The 22,151-nt window shown below is 40.0% G+C and overlaps 1 protein-coding gene across 8 annotated transcripts in view; it reads right to left on the bottom strand.

Annotated features, from left to right (window-relative positions):
- The window catches only part of astn1 (astrotactin 1), a 257,745-nt gene that overhangs the window by 11,755 nt on the left and 223,839 nt on the right, over positions 1-22,151 (bottom strand). For all 8 annotated transcript variants that reach the window (XM_062069739.1, XM_062069743.1, XM_062069740.1 and 5 more), the window contains 6 exons: positions 16,251-16,528; positions 11,884-12,017; positions 11,560-11,711; positions 8,534-8,669; positions 2,291-2,391; positions 1,609-1,792 (listed from right to left, as the gene is read on the bottom strand). In XM_062069739.1, the coding sequence (XP_061925723.1) occupies positions 1,609-1,792; positions 2,291-2,391; positions 8,534-8,669; positions 11,560-11,711; positions 11,884-12,017; positions 16,251-16,528 (985 nt within the window). The remainder of the gene's footprint in view (positions 1-1,608; positions 1,793-2,290; positions 2,392-8,533; positions 8,670-11,559; positions 11,712-11,883; positions 12,018-16,250; positions 16,529-22,151) is intronic.

Raw genomic sequence — 22,151 nt, forward strand, 5'->3', positions numbered from 1 at the left:
CTCGCCTTTGTTGATCTCACTAAAGCATTCGACCTTGTCAGCGGAGATGGTCTCTTCAAGCTGCTTGCAAAGATCGGCTGCCCCCCAAAACTCCTCGCCGTCATAAGATCATTCCACGAAAACACACAGGGTTCCGTCTGTTGGGAAGGAGGAACATCAGAGGCCTTTCCAATCCGCAGTGGCGTAAAACAGGGCTGCGTTCTTGCGCCAACCCTCTATGGAATTTTCTTCTCCCTCGTTCTGTCTACTGCTTTCGGCACATGTTCTGAAGGTGTCTCCCTAGCTGAGAGCTGATGGGAAACTTTTCAACCTTGCCCGTTTGCGCTCCAAGACCAAGGTGACCAGTGTCCTCCTGAGGGAAATACTTTGTGCTGATGATGTAGCTCTAGCATCCCACACCGAGTCCGGGCTCCAGAGGCTGATGGACAGGATTTCATCTGCCTGTAAAGAGTTTGGTCTCACCACCAGTCTAAAGAAGACAAATGTCATGGGCCAAGATGCTGAAACTCCACTCTCCATCTCCGTCGACAATCAGACTCTGAAATGTGTCAACACCTTTACATACCTTGGATCCGCAATCTCCAGTGACTTGTCACTCGACACAGAACGTGCCACCCGTCTTGCGAAAGCTGCCTCAGTGATGGCCAGGCTGTCCAAAAGAGTATGATCGAACAACCAGCTATCCACGCGCACTAAACTCCAGCTCTACCAAGCCTGTGTCATTGGCACAGTGATGTATGGCAGCGAGGCCTGGACCACCTACAGCAGACATGAGAAACAGCTAAACAGCTCCCGCCTGCGCTGGCTTCGCCGCATCCTGGGAATCTCATGGCAGGACAAAGTTCTCAACATGGAAGTCCTGGATCGTGCTCACTCCACCAGCCTGTTCACCATGCTCAGCCAACGCCGCCTCAGATGGCTTGGCCATGTCCACAGGCTGGACCCCAGCCGGCTCCCCACAGCTGTCCTGTACGGCGAATTGTCAACAGGCTCCAGACCCCTTGGTCGCCCCCGACTGCGTTTCAAGGACGTGTGCAAACGTGACATGAAACAGGCAGGCATCGACCACAACAACTGGGAGGAAGGTGCAAAAGACCGCGACGTTTGGAGGCAGACTGTTGCCACAGGACCCCGCCGTGCCGAGGAGAAGCACATCTCCTTGTTGCAGGCGAGGAGACCAAAGCGTAAACTGCGTGACGCGGGACCTGCTCCTGTGTCAGAACCCTCCCCATACGTCTGCGCCAACTGCACCAGAGACTGTCACTCCAGAGTGGGGCTGTACAGCCACAGCCGCCGCTGCAAGAAAGAATGAACTCTGAATAAATAGTGTATAGATGGTGTTTAGATGGTGTATGTACCTTGGTCCCAGCTTGTCCTCACACCTCCAGGTGAACTCTCCAAAGGTGTGGTAGCGCAGGTTGTATAAATAGTGTATAGATGGTGTATAGATGGTGTATGTACCTTGGTCCCAGCTTGTCCTCACACCTCCAGGTGAACTCTCCAAAGGTGTGGTAGCGCAGGTTGTATAAATAGTGTATAGATGGTGTATAGATGGTGCATAAATAATGTATAAATAGTGTATAGATGGTGTATAGATGGTGTATGTACCTTGGTCCCAGCTCGTCCTCACACCTCCAGGTGAACTCTCCAAAGGTGTGGTAGCGCAGGTTGTAGTGGTAAAGCACTCGGTGCAGGGTGGGTGCACCCAAGTCCATCAGGGTGTTGTAGGCCGTCTGCTGCTCCTTACCACTGGTGTAGCCGTTGAACAAGTTGTAGATCTTGTCTGAGATCTCTGCAAACATCACACTACTTTAGCATCAATGCTAACATCACACTACTTTAGCAGCAATGCTAACATCACACTACTTTAGCATCAATGCTAACATCACACTACTTTAGCAGCAATGCTAACATCACACTACTTTAGCATCAATGCTAACATCACACTACTTTAGCAGCAATGCTAACATCACACTAGTTTAGCATCAATGCTAACATCACACTACTTTAGCAGCAATGCTAACATCACACTACTTTAGCAGCAATGCTAACATCCCACTACTTTAGCATCAATGCTAACATCACACTACTTTAGCATCACTCACAATGCTAACATGCTCTATCATCAGGAAGTGTTAAAAGTACTGATATTTATAATCAATAAGTGTTAAAGGTAGTATTGATCTATAATCAATAAGTGTTAAAGGTAGTATTGATCTATAATCAATAAGTGTTAAAGGTAGTATTGATCTATAATCAATAAGTGTTAAAGGTAGGATCAGTGCCTGACCTTGTGCCTTGACATCATCCACAGTTGGACACGGAGTCTTGATAGTCACCTCACTGGGACTGGACCTCCTCCCAGTGTTGTCTACTGCCCACAGCCTGAACCTACACAAGTTGTTGTTACATTCTTATTACACATTGTATACTGCCCACAGCCTGAACCTACACAAGTTGTTGTTACATTGTTATTACACATTGTCTACGGCCCACAGCCTGAACCTACACAAGTTGTTGTTACATTGTTATTACACATTGTCTACTGCCCACAGCCTGAACCTACACAAGTTGTTATTACATTGTTATTACACCTTGTCTACTGCCCACAGCCTGAACCTACACAAGTTGTTGTTACATTGTTATTACACATTGTCTACTGCCCACAGCCTGAACCTACACAAGTTGTTGTTACATTGTTATTACACATTGTATACTGCCCACAGCCTGAACCTACACAAGTTGTTGTTACATTGTTATTACACATTGTCTACGGCCCACAGCCTGAACCTACACAAGTTGTTGTTACATTGTTATTACACATTGTCTACTGCCCACAGCCTGAACCTACACAAGTTGTTATTACATTGTTATTACACATTGTCTACTGCCCACAGCCTGAACCTACACAAGTTGTTGTTACATTGTTATTACACATTGTCTACTGCCCACAGCCTGACCCTACACAAGTTGTTGTTACATTGTTATTACACATTGTATACTGCCCACAGCCTGAACCTACACAAGTTGTTGTTACATTGTTATTACACATTGTCTACGGCCCACAGCCTGAACCTACACAAGTTGTTATTACATTGTTATTACACATTGTCTACTGCCCACAGCCTGAACCTACACAAGTTGTTATTACACTGTTATTACACATTGTTATTACACACTGATATTACATTATTATTACACATAATAAAACAAAACAATTTTGAGTGTTGTGTGTGACGTCACTGCTGAAGTCACATGACATTCATGTGCAGCAACAGCGACACTCAGTGGCTGACACCTGCACTGCAACCTCCTGCTGATGGCACAATATTACTCATGCACACACTTTTGGACACAATGTCAATACATACATGATTTGGATACCACCAGCTATGATAATTATTATTATTATCAATATTATTGTTGTTGTTGTTGTTACGGGATATTTGACCACGGAATGTTAACTGGGTTGTGTCTATTAAAGGATGAAAACAGCGAGTCTGCGTTCATGTACTGTACGTACAGTAGTAGGTACAGTACATACTACTGTACGTACAGTACATACTACTGAATGTACAGTACCTAGTACTGTATGTACAGTACATACTACTGTACGTACTGTAGTATGTACTGTACGTACAGTACATACTACTGTACGCACAGTAGTATGTACAGTACCTACTACTGTACGTACAGTACATACTACTGTACTGTACATTCCGTAGTATGTACGGTACGTACAGTAGTATGTACTGTACGTACAGTAGTATGTACTGTACGTACAGTAGTATGTACGGTATGTACAGTAGTATGTACTGTACGTACAGTAGTAGGTACTGTACATTCAGTAGTATGTACTGTACGTACAGTAGTATGTACTGTACGTACAGTAGTAGGTACTGTACATTCAGTAGTATGTACTGTACGTGCAGTAGTATGTACTGTACATGTTTGCGTCAACATATTTCTGTCACAAATAGAAATATTACGGTATTTTCCTCTCCAGCTGCTCCATTTTTAAACATGTTTTTTTTTTCTTTTTCTGGTGGGTGTTCATTTTTACAAACACAAACTTCATGCAACATGCATTTTCTTGCCTGTGGATCATTGATCTTACATGTAGGTGGTAGTGGATCATTGAGTGGTAGTGGATCATTGAGTGGTAGTGGATCATTGAGTGGTAGTGGATCATTGATCTTACATGTAGGTGGTAGTGGATCATTGAGTGGTAGTGGATCATTGAGTGGTAGTGGATCTTTGATCTTACATGTAGGTGGTAGTGGATCATTGAGTGGTAGTGGATCATTGATCTTACATGTAGGTGGTAGTGGATCATTGAGTGGTAATGGATCATTGAGTGGTAGTGGATCATTGAGTGGTAGTGGATCATTGAGTGGTAGTGGATCATTGAGTGGTAGTGGATCTTTGATCTTACATGTAGGTGGTAGTGGATCATTGAGTGGTAGTGGATCATTGATCTTACATGTAGGTGGTAGTGGATCATTGAGTGGTAATGGATCATTGAGTGGTAGTGGATCATTGAGTGGTAGTGGATCATTGAGTGGTAGTGGATCATTGATCTTACATGTAGGTGGTAGTGGATCATTGAGTGGTAGTGGATCATTGAGTGGTAGTGGATCATTGATCTTACATGGAGGTGGTAGTGGATCATTGAGTGGTAGTAGATCATTGATCTTACATGTAGGTGGTAGTGGATCATTGAGTGGTAGTGAATCATTGAGTGGTAGTGCATCATTGAGTGGTAGTGGATCATTGAGTGGTAGTGGATCATTGATCTTACATGTAGGTGGTAGTGGATCATTGAGTGGTAGTGGATCATTGATCTTACCTGTAGGTGGTAGTGGATCATTGAGTGGTAGTGGATCATTGAGTGGTAGTGGATCATTGATCTTACATGTAGGTGGTAGTGGATCATTGAGTGGTAGTGGATCATTGAGTGGTAGTGGATCATTGAGTGGTAGTGGATCATTGAGTGGTAGTGGATCATTGATCTTACATGTAGGTGGTAGTGGATCATTGAGTGGTAGTGGATCATTGATCTTACATGTAGGTGGTAGTGGATCATTGAGTGGTAGTGGATCATTGAGTGGTAGTGGATCATTAAGTGGTAGTGCATCATTGAGTGGTAGTTGATCATTGAGTGGTAGTGGATCATTGATCTTACATGTAGGTGGTAGTGGATCATTGAGTGGTAGTGGATCATTGATCTTACATGTAGGTGGTAGTGGATCATTGAGTGGTAGTGGATCATTGAGTGGTAGTGGATAATTGAGTGGTAGTGGATCATTGATCTTACATGTAGGTGGTAGTGGATCATTGAGTGGTAGTGGATCATTGAGTGGTAGTGGATCATTGATCTTACATGTAGGTGGTAGTGGATCATTGAGTGGTAGTGGATCATTGAGTGGTAGTGCATCATTGAGTGGTAGTGGATCATTGAGTGGTAGTGGATCATTGAGTGGTAGTGGATCATTGATCTTACATGTAGGTGGTAGTGGATCATTGAGTGGTAGTGGATCATTGATCTTACATGTAGGTGGTAGTGGATCATTGAGTGGTAGTGGATCATTGATCTTACATGTAGGTGGTAGTGGATCATTGAGTGGTAGTGGATCATTGAGTGGTAGTGGATCATTGATCTTACATGTAGGTGGTAGTGGATCATTGAGTGGTAGTGGATCATTGATCTTACATGTAGGTGGTAGTGGATCATTGAGTGGTAGTGGATCATTGAGTGGTAGTGCATCATGGAGTGGTAGTGGATCATTGATCTTACATGTAGGTGGTAGTGGATCATTGAGTGGTAGTGGATCATTGATCTTACATGTAGGTGGTAGTGGATCATTGAGTGGTAGTGGATCATTGAGTGGTAGTGCATCATTGAGTGGTAGTGGATCATTGATCTGACATGTAGGTGGTAGTGGATCATTGAGTGGTAGTGGATCATTGATCTTACATGTAGGTGGTAGTGGATCATTGAGTGGTAGTGGATCATTGAGTGGTAGTGGATCATTGAGTGGTAGTGGATCATTGATCTTACATGTAGGTGGTAGTGGATCATTGAGTGGTAGTGGATCATTGATCTTACATGTAGGTGGTAGTGGATCATTGAGTGGTAGTGGATCATTGAGTGGTAGTGCATCATTGAGTGGTAGTGGATCATTGAGTGGTAGTGGATCATTGAGTGGTAGTGCATCATTGAGTGGTAGTGGATCATTGAGTGGTAGTGGATCATTGATCTTACATGTAGGTGGTAGTGGATCATTGAGTGGTAGTGGATCATTGATCTTACATGTAGGTGGTAGTGGATCATTGAGTGGTAGTGGATCATTGAGTGGTAGTGGATCATTGAGTGGTAGTGGATCATTGATCTTACATGTAGGTGGTAGAGGATCATTGAGTGGTAGTGGATCATTGAGTGGTAGTGGATCATTGATCTTACATGTAGGTGGTAGTGGATCATTGAGTGGTAGTGGATCATTGAGTGGTAGTGCATCATTGAGTGGTAGTGGATCATTGAGTGGTAGTGGATCATTGAGTGGTAGTGGATAATTGATCTTACATGTAGGTGGTAGTGGATCATTGAGTGGTAGTGGATCAATGAGTGGTATTGCATCATTGAGTGGTAGTGGATCATTGATCTTACATGTAGGTGGTAGTGGAGCATTGAGTGGTAGTGGATCATTGAGTGGTAGTGGATCATTGATCTTACATGTAGGTGGTAGTGGATCATTGCGTGGTAGTGGATCATTGAGTGGTAGTGCATCATTGAGTGGTAGTGGATCATTGAGTGGTAGTGGATCATTGAGTGGTAGTGGATCATTGATCTTACATGTAGGTGGTAGTGGATCATTGAGTGGTAGTGGATCATTGAGTGGTAGTGGATCATTGATCTTACATGTAGGTGGTAGTGGATCATTGAGTGGTAGTGGATCATTGATCTTACATGTAGGTGGTAGTGGATCATTGAGTGGTAGTGGATCATTGAGTGGTAGTGGATAATTGATCTTACATGTAGGTGGTAGTGGATCATTGAGTGGTAGTGGATCATTGAGTGGTAGTGCATCATTGAGTGGTAGTGGATCATTGATCTTACATGTAGGTGGTAGTGGATCATTGAGTGGTAGTGGATCATTGAGTGGTAGTGCATCATTGAGTGGTAGTGGATCATTGAGTGGTAGTGGATAATTGATCTTACATGTAGGTGGTAGTGGATCATTGAGTGGTAGTGGATCATTGAGTGGTAGTGCATCATTGAGTGGTAGTGGATCATTGAGTGGTAGTGGATCATTGAGTGGTAGTGGATCATTGAGTGGTAGTGGATCATTGATCTTACATGTAGGTGGTAGTGGATCATTGAGTGGTAGTGGATCATTGAGTGGTAGTGGATCATTGAGTGGTAGTGGATAATTGATCTTACATGTAGGTGGTAGTGGATCATTGAGTGGTAGTGGATCATTGAGTGGTAGTGCATCATTGAGTGGTAGTGGATCATTGATCTTACATGTAGGTGGTAGTGGATCATTGAGTGGTAGTGGATCATTGAGTGGTAGTGCATCATTGAGTGGTAGTGGATCATTGATCTTACATGTAGGTGGTAGTGCATCATTGAGTGGTAGTGGATCATTGATCTTACATGTAGGTGGTAGTGGATCATTGAGTGGTAGTGGATCATTGATCTTACATGTAGGTGGTAGTGGATCATTGAGTGGTAGTGGATCATTGAGTGGTAGTGCATCATTGAGTGGTAGTGGATCATTGAGTGGTAGTGGATAATTGATCTTACATGTAGGTGGTAGTGGATCATTGAGTGGTAGTGGATCATTGAGTGGTAGTGCATCATTGAGTGGTAGTGGATCATTGAGTGGTAGTGGATCATTGAGTGGTAGTGGATCATTGAGTGGTAGTGGATCATTGATCTTACATGTAGGTGGTAGTGGATCATTGAGTGGTAGTGGATCATTGAGTGGTAGTGGATCATTGAGTGGTAGTGGATAATTGATCTTACATGTAGGTGGTAGTGGATCATTGAGTGGTAGTGGATCATTGAGTGGTAGTGCATCATTGAGTGGTAGTGGATCATTGATCTTACATGTAGGTGGTAGTGGATCATTGAGTGGTAGTGGATCATTGAGTGGTAGTGCATCATTGAGTGGTAGTGGATCATTGATCTTACATGTAGGTGGTAGTGCATCATTGAGTGGTAGTGGATCATTGATCTTACATGTAGGTGGTAGTGGATCATTGAGTGGTAGTGGATCATTGATCTTACATGTAGGTGGTAGTGGATCATTGAGTGGTAGTGGATCATTGAGTGGTAGTGCATCATTGAGTGGTAGTGGATCATTGAGTGGTAGTGGATCATTGATCTTACATGTAGGTGGTAGTGGATCATTGAGTGGTAGTGGATCATTGAGTGGTAGTGCATCATTGAGTGGTAGTGGATCATTGAGTGGTAGTGGATCATTGAGTGGTAGTGGATCATTGAGTGGTAGTGGATCATTGATCTTACATGTAGGTGGTGTCGGGCTCCAGGCAGCGCACCATCATGCTGACGGAGGAGGACGCCAGGTTGGGAATGTCCGCCAACATGACGCAGGGAGATCTACCACCCGACCAGATGTCATCCACGAAGCTCAGGACACTTTCTGTAGCACACATGTCAAGTAGTGGATTACTCAGTACTTGGAGAGTAATGAAGATTACTTCTTCTTCCTGAGTACTTGAAGAGTCACACCCGTGTCACATGGTCAAGTAGTGGATTACTTCTCCTTCCTGAGTACTTGAAAAGTAATGAGGATTACTTCTTCTTCCTGAGTACTTGAAGAGTCACATCCGTGTCACATGGTCAAGTAGTAGATTACTTCTCCTTCCTGAGTACTTGAAAAGTAATGAGGATTACTTCTCCTTCCTGAGTACTTGAAAAGTAATGAGGATTACTTCTCCTTCCTGAGTACTTGAAAAGTAATGAGGATTACTTCGCCTTCCTGAGTACTTGAAGAGTCACACCTATTTAGTAACAAAAATTATACTACTACTATTACTACTACTACTAATATTAATAAAACTAATGATACTACTACTACTACTACTACTAATAATAATAATACTACTGCTAATAATAATAATACCTCTACTAATAAAACTACTACTACTAATAATAACAATACAAATAATACTAATGATACTACTACTACTAACACTACTACTAATAATAATACTAATAATACTACTACTACAACTAATAATAATACTACCAATAATAATTAATGTTTGTGCCGCTAACAAGTCAATCTTCATCGCTAACAGTTGCGTTTTAGCTTCCTGTAGTCAGCTAGCATGATGCTAACATGTTAGCTTTGATTTATATCACATCTCATGTTTACTCATATTCATTGATATTTGTCATTTTCAAAACCAAGGCAAGAAAAATACTTTTTAACTCACTTTTAGTATTCCTGCTTTAGGAGCACTTGCACTGAGAGGAGAGGAGCTACACCTCCATGTTTACTATTCCTGCTTTAGGAGCACTTGCACTGAGAGGAGAGGAGCTACACCTCCATGTTTTGTATTCCTGCTTTAGGAGCACTTGCACTGAGAGGAGAGGAGCTACACCTCCATGTTTAGTATTCCTGCTTTAGGAGCACTTGCACTGAGAGGAGAGGAGCTACACCTCCATGTTTAGTATTCCTGCTTTAGGAGCACTTGCACTGAGAGGAGAGGAGCAACACCTCCATGTTTAGTATTCCTGCTTTAGGAGCACTTGCACTGAGAGGAGAGGAGCTACACCTCCATGTTTAGTATTCCTGCTTTAGGAGCACTTGCACTGAGAGGAGAGGAGCTACACCTCCATGTTTAGTATTCCTGCTTTAGGAGCACTTGCACTGAGAGGAGAGGAGCTACACCTCCATGTTTTGTATTCCTGCTTTAGGAGCACTTGCACTGAGAGGAGAGGAGCTACACCTCCATGTTTTGTATTCCTGCTTTAGGAGCACTTGCACTGAGAGGAGAGGAGCTACACCTCCATGTTTAGTATTCCTGCTTTAGGAGCACTTGCACTGAGAGGAGAGGAGCTACACCTCCATGTTTTGTATTCCTGCTTTAGGAGCACTTGCACTGAGAGGAGAGGAGCTACACCTCCATGTTTAGTATTCCTGCTTTAGGAGCACTTGCACTGAGAGGAGAGGAGCTACACCTCCATGTTTACTATTCCTGCTTTAGGAGCACTTGCACTGAGAGGAGAGGAGCTACACCTCCATGTTTAGTATTCCTGCTTTAGGAGCACTTGCACTGAGAGGAGAGGAGCTACACCTCCATGTTTAGTATTCCTGCTTTAGGAGCACTTGCACTGAGAGGAGAGGGGCTACACCTCCATGTTTACTATTCCTGCTTTAGGAGCACTTGCACTGAGAGGAGAGGAGCTACACCTCCATGTTTAGTATTCCTGCTTTAGGAGCACTTGCACTGAGAGGAGAGGAGCTACACCTCCATGTTTACTATTCCTGCTTTAGGAGCACTTGCACTGAGAGGAGAGGAGCTACACCTCCATGTTTAGTATTCCTGCTTTAGGAGCACTTGCACTGAGAGGAGAGGAGCTACACCTCCATGTTTAGTATTCCTGCTTTAGGAGCACTTGCACTGAGAGGAGAGGGGCTACACCTCCATGTTTACTATTCCTGCTTTAGGAGCACTTGCACTGAGAGGAGAGGAGCTACACCTCCATGTTTAGTATTCCTGCTTTAGGAGCACTTGCACTGAGAGGAGAGGAGCTACACCTCCATGTTTACTATTCCTGCTTTAGGAGCACTTGCACTGAGAGGAGAGGAGCTACACCTCCATGTTTTGTATTCCTGCTTTAGGAGCACTTGCACTGAGAGGAGAGGAGCTACACCTCCATGTTTAGTATTCCTGCTTTAGGAGCACTTGCACTGAGAGGAGAGGAGCTACACCTCCATGTTTAGTATTCCTGCTTTAGGAGCACTTGCACTGAGAGGAGAGGAGCTACACCTCCATGTTTAGTATTCCTGCTTTAGGAGCACTTGCACTGAGAGGAGAGGAGCTACACCTCCATGTTTAGTATTCCTGCTTTAGGAGCATTCGCACTGAGAGGAGAGGAGCTACATGTCCATGTTTAGTATTCCTGCTTTAGGAGCACTCGCACTGAGAGGAGAGGAGCTACACCTCCATGTTTACTATTCCTGCTTTAGGAGCACTTGCACTGAGAGGAGAGGAGCTACACCTCCATGTTTAGTATTCCTGCTTTAGGAGCACTTGCACTGAGAGGAGAGGAGCTACACCTCCATGTTTAGTATTCCTGCTTTAGGAGCACTCGCACTGAGAGGAGAGGAGCTACATGTCCATGTTTAGTATTCCTGCTTTAGGAGCACTCGCACTGAGAGGAGAGGAGCTACACCTCCATGTTTACTATTCCTGCTTTAGGAGCACTTGCACTGAGAGGAGAGGAGCTACACCTCCATGTTTAGATAGCACTGGTTATATTATCTTATCTTACATGATATTATATTAAAGTCAAAGTACCTGTTTCCACTTTGGCGTGGTCGCTCCTGTCCGTCACTTTCTCCTGGCTGATGAGGTAATCCATGATGCGAACACCAATAGGAGGCTCCGTGTGTTTCCACTCCATCATCACTAACGAGCTGCTGGGCTCGTGGGCGTAGGACAGTTTCAGTCTGACACACACACACACACACACACACACACACACACACACACACACACACACACACACACACACACACACACACACACACACACACACACACACACACACACACACACATGTTAAAACAACACTTATACATACATATGTTGAGGAAGAGGAGTACAAGTGTAGATACATACCTAGGTTGAGGAAGAGGAGCACAGGTGGGGAGTCCATCAGCACCAAAGGAGGCGGAGTCACAGCGACACCAGTCATGGATGACATCACCTTGACCTGAACACCACAAGGTGCTCATCATGGCCTCCTGCAGGGCCTGCACACACACACACACACACAGACACACACACACACACACAGACACACACACACACACACAGACACACACACAGACACACACGCCACACAGACACACACACACACACACACACACACACACACACAGACACACACACACACAGACACACACACACACACACACACACACACACACACACACACACACACACACACACACACACACACACACACACACACACACACAGACACACACGCCACACAGACACACACACACACACACACGCACACACACACACACACGCACACACACACACACACACAGACACACACACGCCACACAGACACACACACACGCACACACACACACACACAGACACACACACACAGACACACACACACACGCACACACACACACACACACACACAGACTTTACAACATGACATTCTTTAATACATTTTATAATGTATTAGAATATTTGGTGTATTATATATAAAATGGTATTATATATGTATTATAAGTAGTACATGTATGTTATATGTACTACATGTGTACTATATGTAGTCTGGTTTGGTTTAGTGTGACTATGCTAACGAGCACACCTGGTAGGTCTGGTTTAGTGTGACTATGCTAACGAGCACACCTGGTAGGTCTGGTTTAGTGTGACTATGCTAACGAGCACACCTGGTAGGTCTGGTTTAGTGTCACTATGCTAACGAGCACACCTTGTAGGTCTGGTTTAGTGTGACTATGCTAACGAGCACACCTTGTAGGTCTGGTTTAGTGTCACTATGCTAACGAGCACACCTGGTAGGTCTGGTTTAGTTTGACTATGCTAACGAGCACACCTGGTAGGTCTGGTTTAGTGTCACTATGCTAACGAGCCCACCTGGTAGGTCTGGTTTGGTGTTACTATGCTAACGAGCACACCTGGTAGGTCTGGTTTAGTGTGACTATGCTAACGAGCACACCTGGTAGGTCTGGTTTAGTGTGACTATGCTAACGAGCACACCTGGTAGGTCTGGTTTAGTGTGACTATGCTAACGAGCACACCTGGTAGGTCTGGTTTAGTGTGACTATGCTAACGAGCACACCTGGTAGGTCTGGTTTAGTGTGACTATGCTAACGAGCACAGCTGGTAGGTCTGGTTTAGTGTGACTATGCTAACGAGCACAGCTGGTAGGTATGGTTTAGTGTGACTATGCTAACGAGCACACCTGGTAGGTCTGGTTTAGTGTGACTATGCTAACGAGCACACCTGGTAGGTCTGGTTTAGTGTGACTATGCTAACGAGCACAGCTGGTAGGTCTGGTTTAGTGTGACTATGCTAACGAGCACACCTGGTAGGTCTGGTTTAGTGTGACTATGCTAACGAGCACACCTGGTAAGTCTGGTTTAGTGTGACTATGCTAACGAGCACACCTTGTAGGTCTGGTTTAGTGTTACTATGCTAACGAACACACCTGGTAGGTCTGGTTTAGTGTGACTATGCTAACGAGCACACCTGGTAGGTCTGGTTTAGTGTGACTATGCTAACGAGCACACCTGGTAGGTCTGGTTTAGTGTGACTATGCTAACGAGCACACCTTGTAGGTCTGGTTTAGTGTGACTATGCTAACGAGCACAGCTGGTAGGTCTGGTTTAGTGTGACTATGCTAACGAGCACAGCTGGTAGGTCTGGTTTAGTGTGGCTATGCTAACGAGCACAGCTGGTAGGTCTGGTTTAGTGTGACTATGCTAACGAGCACACCTGGTAGGTCTGGTTTAGTGTGACTATGCTAACGAGCACACCTGGTAGGTCTGGTTTAGTGTGACTATGCTAACGAGCACAGCTGGTAGGTCTGGTTTAGTGTGACTATGCTAACGAGCACAGCTGGTAGGTCTGATTTAGTGTGACTATGCTAACGAGCACAGCTGGTAGGTCTGGTTTAGTGTGACTATGCTAACGAGCACACCTTGTAGGTCTGGTTTAGTGTTACTATGCTAACGAACACACCTGGTAGGTCTGGTTTAGTGTGACTATGCTAACGAGCACACCTGGTAGGTCTGGTTTAGTGTGACTATGCTAACGAGCACACCTGGTAGGTCTGGTTTAGTGTGACTATGCTAACGAGCACACCTGGTAGGTCTGGTTTAGTGTGACTATGCTAACGAGCACACCTTGTAGGTCTGGTTTAGTGTGACTATGCTAACGAGCACAGTTGGTAGGTCTGGTTTAGTGTGACTATGCTAACGAGCACAGCTGGTAGGTCTGGTTTAGTGTGACTATGCTAACGAGCACAGCTGGTAGGTCTGGTTTAGTGTGACTATGCTAACGAGCACACCTGGTAGGTCTGGTTTAGTGTGACTATGCTAACGAGCACACCTGGTAGGTCTGGTTTAGTGTGACTATGCTAACGAGCACAGCTGGTAGGTCTGGTTTAGTGTGACTATGCTAACGAGCACACCTGGTAGGTCTGGTTTAGTGTGACTATGCTAACGAGCACACCTGGTAGGTCTGGTTTAGTGTGACTATGCTAACGAGCACACCTTGTAGGTCTGGTTTAGTGTTACTATGGTAACGAACACACCTGGTAGGTCTGGTTTAGTGTGACTATGCTAACGAGCACACCTGGTAGGTCTGGTTTAGTGTGACTATGCTAACGAGCACACCTGGTAGGTCTGGTTTAGTGTGACTATGCTAACGAGCACACCTGGTAGGTCTGGTTTAGTGTGACTATGCTAACGAGCACACCTTGTAGGTCTGGTTTAGTGTGACTATGCTAACGAGCACAGCTGGTAGGTCTGGTTTAGTGTGACTATGCTAACGAGCACACCTGGTAGGTCTGGTTTAGTGTGACTATGCTAACGAGCACACCTGGTAGGTCTGGTTTAGTGTGACTATGCTAACGAGCACACCTGGTAGGTCTGGTTTAGTGTGACTATGCTAACGAGCACACCTTGTAGGTCTGGTTTAGTGTTACTATGCTAACGAACACACCTGGTAGGTCTGGTTTAGTGTGACTATGCTAACGAGCACACCTGGTAGGTCTGGTTTAGTGTGACTATGCTAACGAGCACACCTGGTAGGTGTTGTTTAGTGTGACTATGCTAACGAGCACACCTGGTAGGTCTGGTTTAGTGTGACTATGCTAACGAGCACACCATGTAGGTCTGGTTTAGTGTGACTATGCTAACGAGCACAGCTGGTAGGTCTGGTTTAGTGTGACTATGCTAACGAGCACAGCTGGTAGGTCTGGTTTAGTGTGACTATGCTAACGAGCACAGCTGGTAGGTCTGGTTTAGTGTGACTATGCTAACGAGCACAGCTGGTAGGTCTGGTTTAGTGTTACTATGCTAACGAACACACCTGGTAGGTCTGGTTTAGTGTGACTATGCTAACGAGCACACCTGGTAGGTCTGGTTTAGTGTGACTATGCTAACGAGCACACCTGGTAGGTCTGGTTTAGTGTGACTATGCTAACGAGCACACCTGGTAGGTCTGGTTTAGTGTGACTATGCTAACGAGCACACCTTGTAGGTCTGGTTTAGTGTGACTATGCTAACGAGCACAGCTGGTAGGTCTGGTTTAGTGTGACTATGCTAACGAGCACACCTGGTAGGTCTGGTTTAGTGTGACTATGGTAACGAGCACACCTTGTAGGTCTGGTTTAGTGTGACTATGCTAACGAGCACAGCTGGTAGGTCTGGTTTAGTGTTACTATGCTAACGAGCACACCTGGTAGGTCTGGTTTAGTGTGACTATGCTAACGAGCACACCTGGTAGGTCTGGTTTAGTGTGAAGATGCTAACGAGCACACCTGGTAGGTCTGGTTTAGTGTGACTATGCTAACGAGCACACCTGGTAGGTCTGGTTTAGTGTGACTATGCTAACGAGCACACCTTGTAGGTCTGGTTTAGTGTGACTATGCTAACGAGCACAGCTGGTAGGTCTGGTTTAGTGTGACTATGCTAACGAGCACACCTGGTAGGTCTGGTTTAGTGTGACTATGGTAACGAGCACACCTTGTAGGTCTGGTTTAGTGTGACTATGCTAACGAGCACAGCTGGTAGGTCTGGTTTAGTGTTACTATGCTAACGAGCACACCTGGTAGGTCTGGTTTAGTGTGACTATGCTAACGAGCACACCTGGTAGGTCTGGTTTAGTGTGAAGATGCTAACGAGCACACCTGGTAGGTCTGGTTTAGTGTGACTATGCTAACGAGCACACCTGGTAGGTCTGGTTTAGTGTGACTATGCTAACGAGCACACCTGGTAGGTCTCGTTGTTGGACACCAGTTCGTAGAGGGGCGCGGCCTTGGTGATCTGCAGCAAGACAGGTAGGGACTGTTGGCGTCCCTGAGCCGGCCTGGGACTCATGTGGCACAGGTGGCAAGACCGAGGACACTGACCCTGGCTGCTACAGTCCATCCTCACGCCCGCCGCCATGCGCTTGGCGCCCGTGTCCAGCAGACTGGCCACGTAGGCGGGGTAGGTCAGGGTTCTGGGCTCCTTGTCGTGCTCCTCCGACTCCTCCGAAGGTGAGTTACCTGAAGCACACCCAAATACACCTGTAGTACTACTGTAGTACTTTAAATACACCTGTAGTACTACTGTAGTACTTTAAATACACATGTAGTACTACTGTAGTACTTTAAATACACCTGTAGTACTACTGTAATACTTTAAATACACATGTAGTACTGCTGTAGTACTTTAAATACACCTGTAGTACTACTGTAGTACTTTAAATACACATGTAGTACTACTGTAGTACTTTAAATGAGTAGTAGTAGTATAGTAAAAGTACAGTAGTAGAATAGTAGTACAGTAGTAGAGTAATTGAGTAGTAGTAAAGTAGTAGTAGTAGTAGAGCAGTATTGGAGTACTACAGTAGTAGTAATATAACAGAAGAACAGTAGTAGAGTAGTAGTAGTAAAGTGGTGCAGTAGTAGTAGTAGTAGTATTGGAGTACTACAGTAGTAGTAGTATAACAGAAGAACAGTAGTAGAGTAGTAGCACAGTAGTAGTAGTACAGCAGTATTGGAGTACTACAGTAGTAGTAGTATAAAAGAAGAACAGTAGTAGAGTAGTAGTACAGTAGTAGTAGTGTAGTAGTATTATAGTAAATGTACAGTAGTAGTAGTAGTAGTACAGTAGTATTGGAGTAGAACAGTATTATCAGAGTATTATAGTTAAAATACTGTAGTATGTTATGAAGTATAATGAATGATTATTAATATTAGTACTAATGATCATGTTATGAAGTATAATGAATGACTATTAATATTAGTACTAATGATCAAGTTACGAAGTATTATTAGTGATTATTAATATTAGTACTAATGATCGAGTTACGAAGTATTATTAGTGATTATTAATATTAGTACTAATGATCATGTTATGAAGTATTATTAGTGATGATTAATATTAGTAATAATGATCGAGTTACGAAGTATTATTAGTGATTATTAATGTTAGTACTAATGATCGAGTTACGAAGTATTATTAGTGATTATTAATATTAGTACTAATGATCATGTTATGAAGTATTATGAATGGTTATTAATATTAGTACTAATGATCGAGTTACGAAGTATTATTAGTGATTATTAATATTAGTACTAATGATCATGTTACGAAGTATTATTAGTGATTATTAATATTAGTACTAATGAACATGTTATGAAGTATTATTAGTGATTGTTAATATTAGTACTAATGATCATGTTACGAAATATTATTAGTGATTATTAATACTAGTACTAATGATCATGTTACGAAGTATTATCAGTGATTATTAATATTAGTAATAATGATCATGTTAGGAAGTATTATTAGTGATTATTAATATTAGTACTAATGATCATGTTACGAAGTATTATTAGTGATTATTAATATTAGTACTAATGATCGAGTTACGAAGTATTATTAGTGATTATTAATACTAGTACTAATGATCATGTTATGAAGTATTATGAATGATTATTAATATTAGTACTAATGATCATGTTACGAAGTATTATTAGTGATTATTAATAGTAGTACTAATGATCATGTTATGAAGTATTAGTGATTATTAATATTAGTACTAATGAACATGTTATGAAGTATTATTAGTGATTATTAATATTAGTACTAATGATCATGTTACGAAGTATTATTAGTGATTATTAATACTAGTACTAATGATCATGTTACAAGTATTATCAGTGATTATTAATATGAGTACTAATGATCATGTTACGAAGTATTATTAGTGATTATTAATATTAGTACTAATGATCGAGTAACGAAGTATTATTAGTGATTATTAATATTAGTACTAATGATCGAGTTACGAAGTATTATTAGTGATTATTAATATTAGTACTAATGATCATGTTATGAAATATTATGAATGATTATTAATATTAGTACTAATGATCGAGTTACGAAGTATTATTAGTGATTATTAATATTAGTACTAATGATCATGTTATGAAGTATTATTAGTGATTATTAATATTAGACTAATGATCGAGTTACGAAGTATTATTAGTCATTATTAATACTAGTACTAATGATCATGTTACGAAGTATTATGAGTGATTATTAATACTAGTACTAATGATCATGTTATGAAGTATTATGAATGATTATTAATATTAGTACTAATGATCGAGTTACGAAGTATTATTAGTGATTATTAATATTAGTACTAATGATTATGTTATGAAGTATTATTAGTGATTATTAATATTAGTACTAATGATCGAGTTACGAAGTATTAATAGTGATTATTAATACTAGTACTAATGATCGAGTTACAAAGTATTATTAGTGATTATTAATACTAGTACTAATGATCATGTTACGAAGTATTATTAGTGATTATTAATACTAGTACTAATGATCATGTTACGAAGTATTATTAGTGATTATTAATACTAGTACTAATGATCATGTTACGAAGTATTATTAGTGATTACTAATATTAGTACTAATGAACATGTTATGAAGTATTATTAGTGATTATTAATATTAGTACTAATGATCATGTTACGAAGTATTATGAGTGATTATTAATACTAGTACTAATGATCATGTTACGAAGTATTATTAGTGATTATTAATACTAGTACTAATGATCATTTACGAAGTATTATGAGTGATTATTAATACTAGTACTAATGATCATGTTACGAAGTATTATTAGTGATTATTAATACTAGTACTAATGATCATGTTACGAAGTATTATGAGTGATTATTAATACTAGTATTAATGATCATGTTACGAAGTATTATGAGTGATTATTAATATTAGTACTAATGATCATGTTAGGAAGTATTATTAGTGATTATTAATACTAGTACTAATGATCATGTTACGAAGTATTATTAGTGATTATTAATATTAGTACTAATGATCATGTTAGGAAGTATTATTAGTGATTATTAATATTAGTACTAATGATCATGTTATGAAGTATTATTAGTGATTATTAATATTAGACTAATGATCGAGTTACGAAGTATTATTAGTCATTATTAATACTAGTACTAATGATCATGTTACGAAGTATTATGAGTGATTATTAATACTAGTACTAATGATCATGTTATGAAGTATTATGAATGATTATTAATATTAGTACTAATGATCGAGTTACGAAGTATTATTAGTGATTATTAATATTAGTACTAATGATCATGTTAGGAAGTATTATTAGTGATTATTAATATTAGTAATAATGATCATGTTAGGAAGTATTATTAGTGATTATTAATATTAGTACTAATGATCATGTTACAAAGTATTATTAGTGATTATTAATATTAGTACTAATGATCATGTTATGAAGTATTATGAATGATTATTAATATTAGTACTAATGATCATGTTACGAAGTATTATTAGTGATTATTAATATTAGTACTAATGATCATGTTACAAAGTATTATTAGTGATTATTAATATTAGTACTAATGATCATGTTACGAAGTATTATGAATGATTATTAATATTAGTACAAATGATCATGTTACGAAGTATTATTAGTGATTATTAATATTAGTACTAATGATCATGTTACAAAGTATTATTAGTGATTATTAATATTAGTACTAATGATCATGTTACGAAGTATTATGAGTGATTATTAATACTAGTACTAATGATCATGTTACGAAGTATTATGAGTGATTATTAATACTAGCACTAATGATCATGTTACAAAGTATTATGAGTGATTATTAATACTAGTACTAATGATCATGTTACGAAGTATCATGAGTGATTATTAATACTAGTACTAATGATCATGTTACGAAATATTATGAGTGATTATTAATACTAGTACTAATGATCATGTTACGAAATATTATGAGTGATTATTAATACTAGTACAAATGATCATGTTACGAAGTATTATGAGTGATTATTAATACTAGTACTAATGATCATGTTACGAAGTATTATGAGTGATTATTAATACAAGTACTAATGATCATGTTACGAAGTATTATGAGTGATTATTAATACTAGTATTAATGATCATGTTACGAAGTATTATGAGTGATTATTAATACTAGTACTAATGATCATGTTACGAAGTATTATGAGTGATTATTAATACTAGTATTAATGATCATGTTACGAAGTATTATGAGTGATTATTAATACTAGTACTAATGATCATGTTACGAAGTATTATTAGTGATTATTAATACTAGTACTAATGATCATGTTACGAAGTATTATGAGTGATTATTAATACTAGTAGTAATGATCATGTTACGAATTATTATGAGTGATTATTAATACTAGTACTAATGATCATGTTGCGAAGTATTATTAGTGATTATTAATACTAGTACTAATGATCATGTTACGAAGCATTATGAGTGATTATTAATACTAGTACTAATGATCATGTTACGAAGTATTATGAGTGATTATTAATACTAGTACTAATGATCATGTTACGAAGTATTATGAGTGATTATTAATACTAGTACTAATGATCATGTTATGAAGTATTATGAGTGATTATTAATACTAGTACTAATGATCATGTTACGAAGTATTATGAGTGATTATTAATACTAGTACTAATGATCATGTTACGAAGTATTATGAGTGATTATTAATACTAGTACTAATGATCATGTTACGAAGTATTATGAGTGATTATTAATACTAGTACTAATGATCATGTTACGAAGTATTATTAGTGATTATTAATATTAGTACTAATGATCATGTTACGAAGTATTATTAGTGATTATTAATATCAGTACTAATGATCATGTTATGATAAAATATACTAAATCCTGTACTTTTTGAGGTTTAAGTACAAATAACACTTCAAATATTGATTAAAAAACATCAAATATAATAAATGCTGTACTTTACGAGGTTTAACTTACAAGACTTCAAATATTATTAAAAATAAAATAAAAATGTTCAAACAATGAAGAATAAAAAAGATGAAATCCTGCCAGGACTGAAGAAAGTTTGTAAAAATGTATACAACTTATAAATATAATAAATATTCATGTAGAATTAAAAGTACATTTTTATTTATTCATATTCTCCTTTTAATAAATATAGTTATAGTTTGAATAAATCATGTTTAAGTCTACAAATCAAACCTGGTGGAATACTACGTTGTTGTAGTATCAATGTCCCGTTAAATACATGAAATACTACGTTGTTGTAGTATCAATGTCCCGTTAAATACATGAAATACTACGTTGTTGTAGTATCAATGTCCCGTTAAATACATGAAATACTACGTTGTTGTAGTATCAATGTCCCGTTAAATACATGAAATACTACGTTGTTGTAGTATTAATGTCCAGTTAAATACATGAAATACTACGTTGTTGTAGCATCAATGTCCCGTTAAATACATGAAATACTACGTTGTTGTAGTATTAATGTCCCGTTAAATACATGAAATACTACGTTGTTGTAGTATTAATGTCCCGTTAAATACATGAAATACTACGTTGTTGTAGTATCAATGTCCCGTTAAATACATGAAATACTACGTTGTTGTAGTATTAATGTCCCGTTAAATACATGAAATACTACGTTGTTGTAGTATCAATGTCCCGTTAAATACATGAAATACTACGTTGTTGTAGTATTAATGTCCCGTTAAATACATGAAATACTATGTTG

This window comes from Entelurus aequoreus, linkage group LG14 (assembly GCF_033978785.1).
Source record: "Entelurus aequoreus isolate RoL-2023_Sb linkage group LG14, RoL_Eaeq_v1.1, whole genome shotgun sequence".
NCBI classification, from domain to species: Eukaryota; Metazoa; Chordata; class Actinopteri; order Syngnathiformes; family Syngnathidae; genus Entelurus; species Entelurus aequoreus.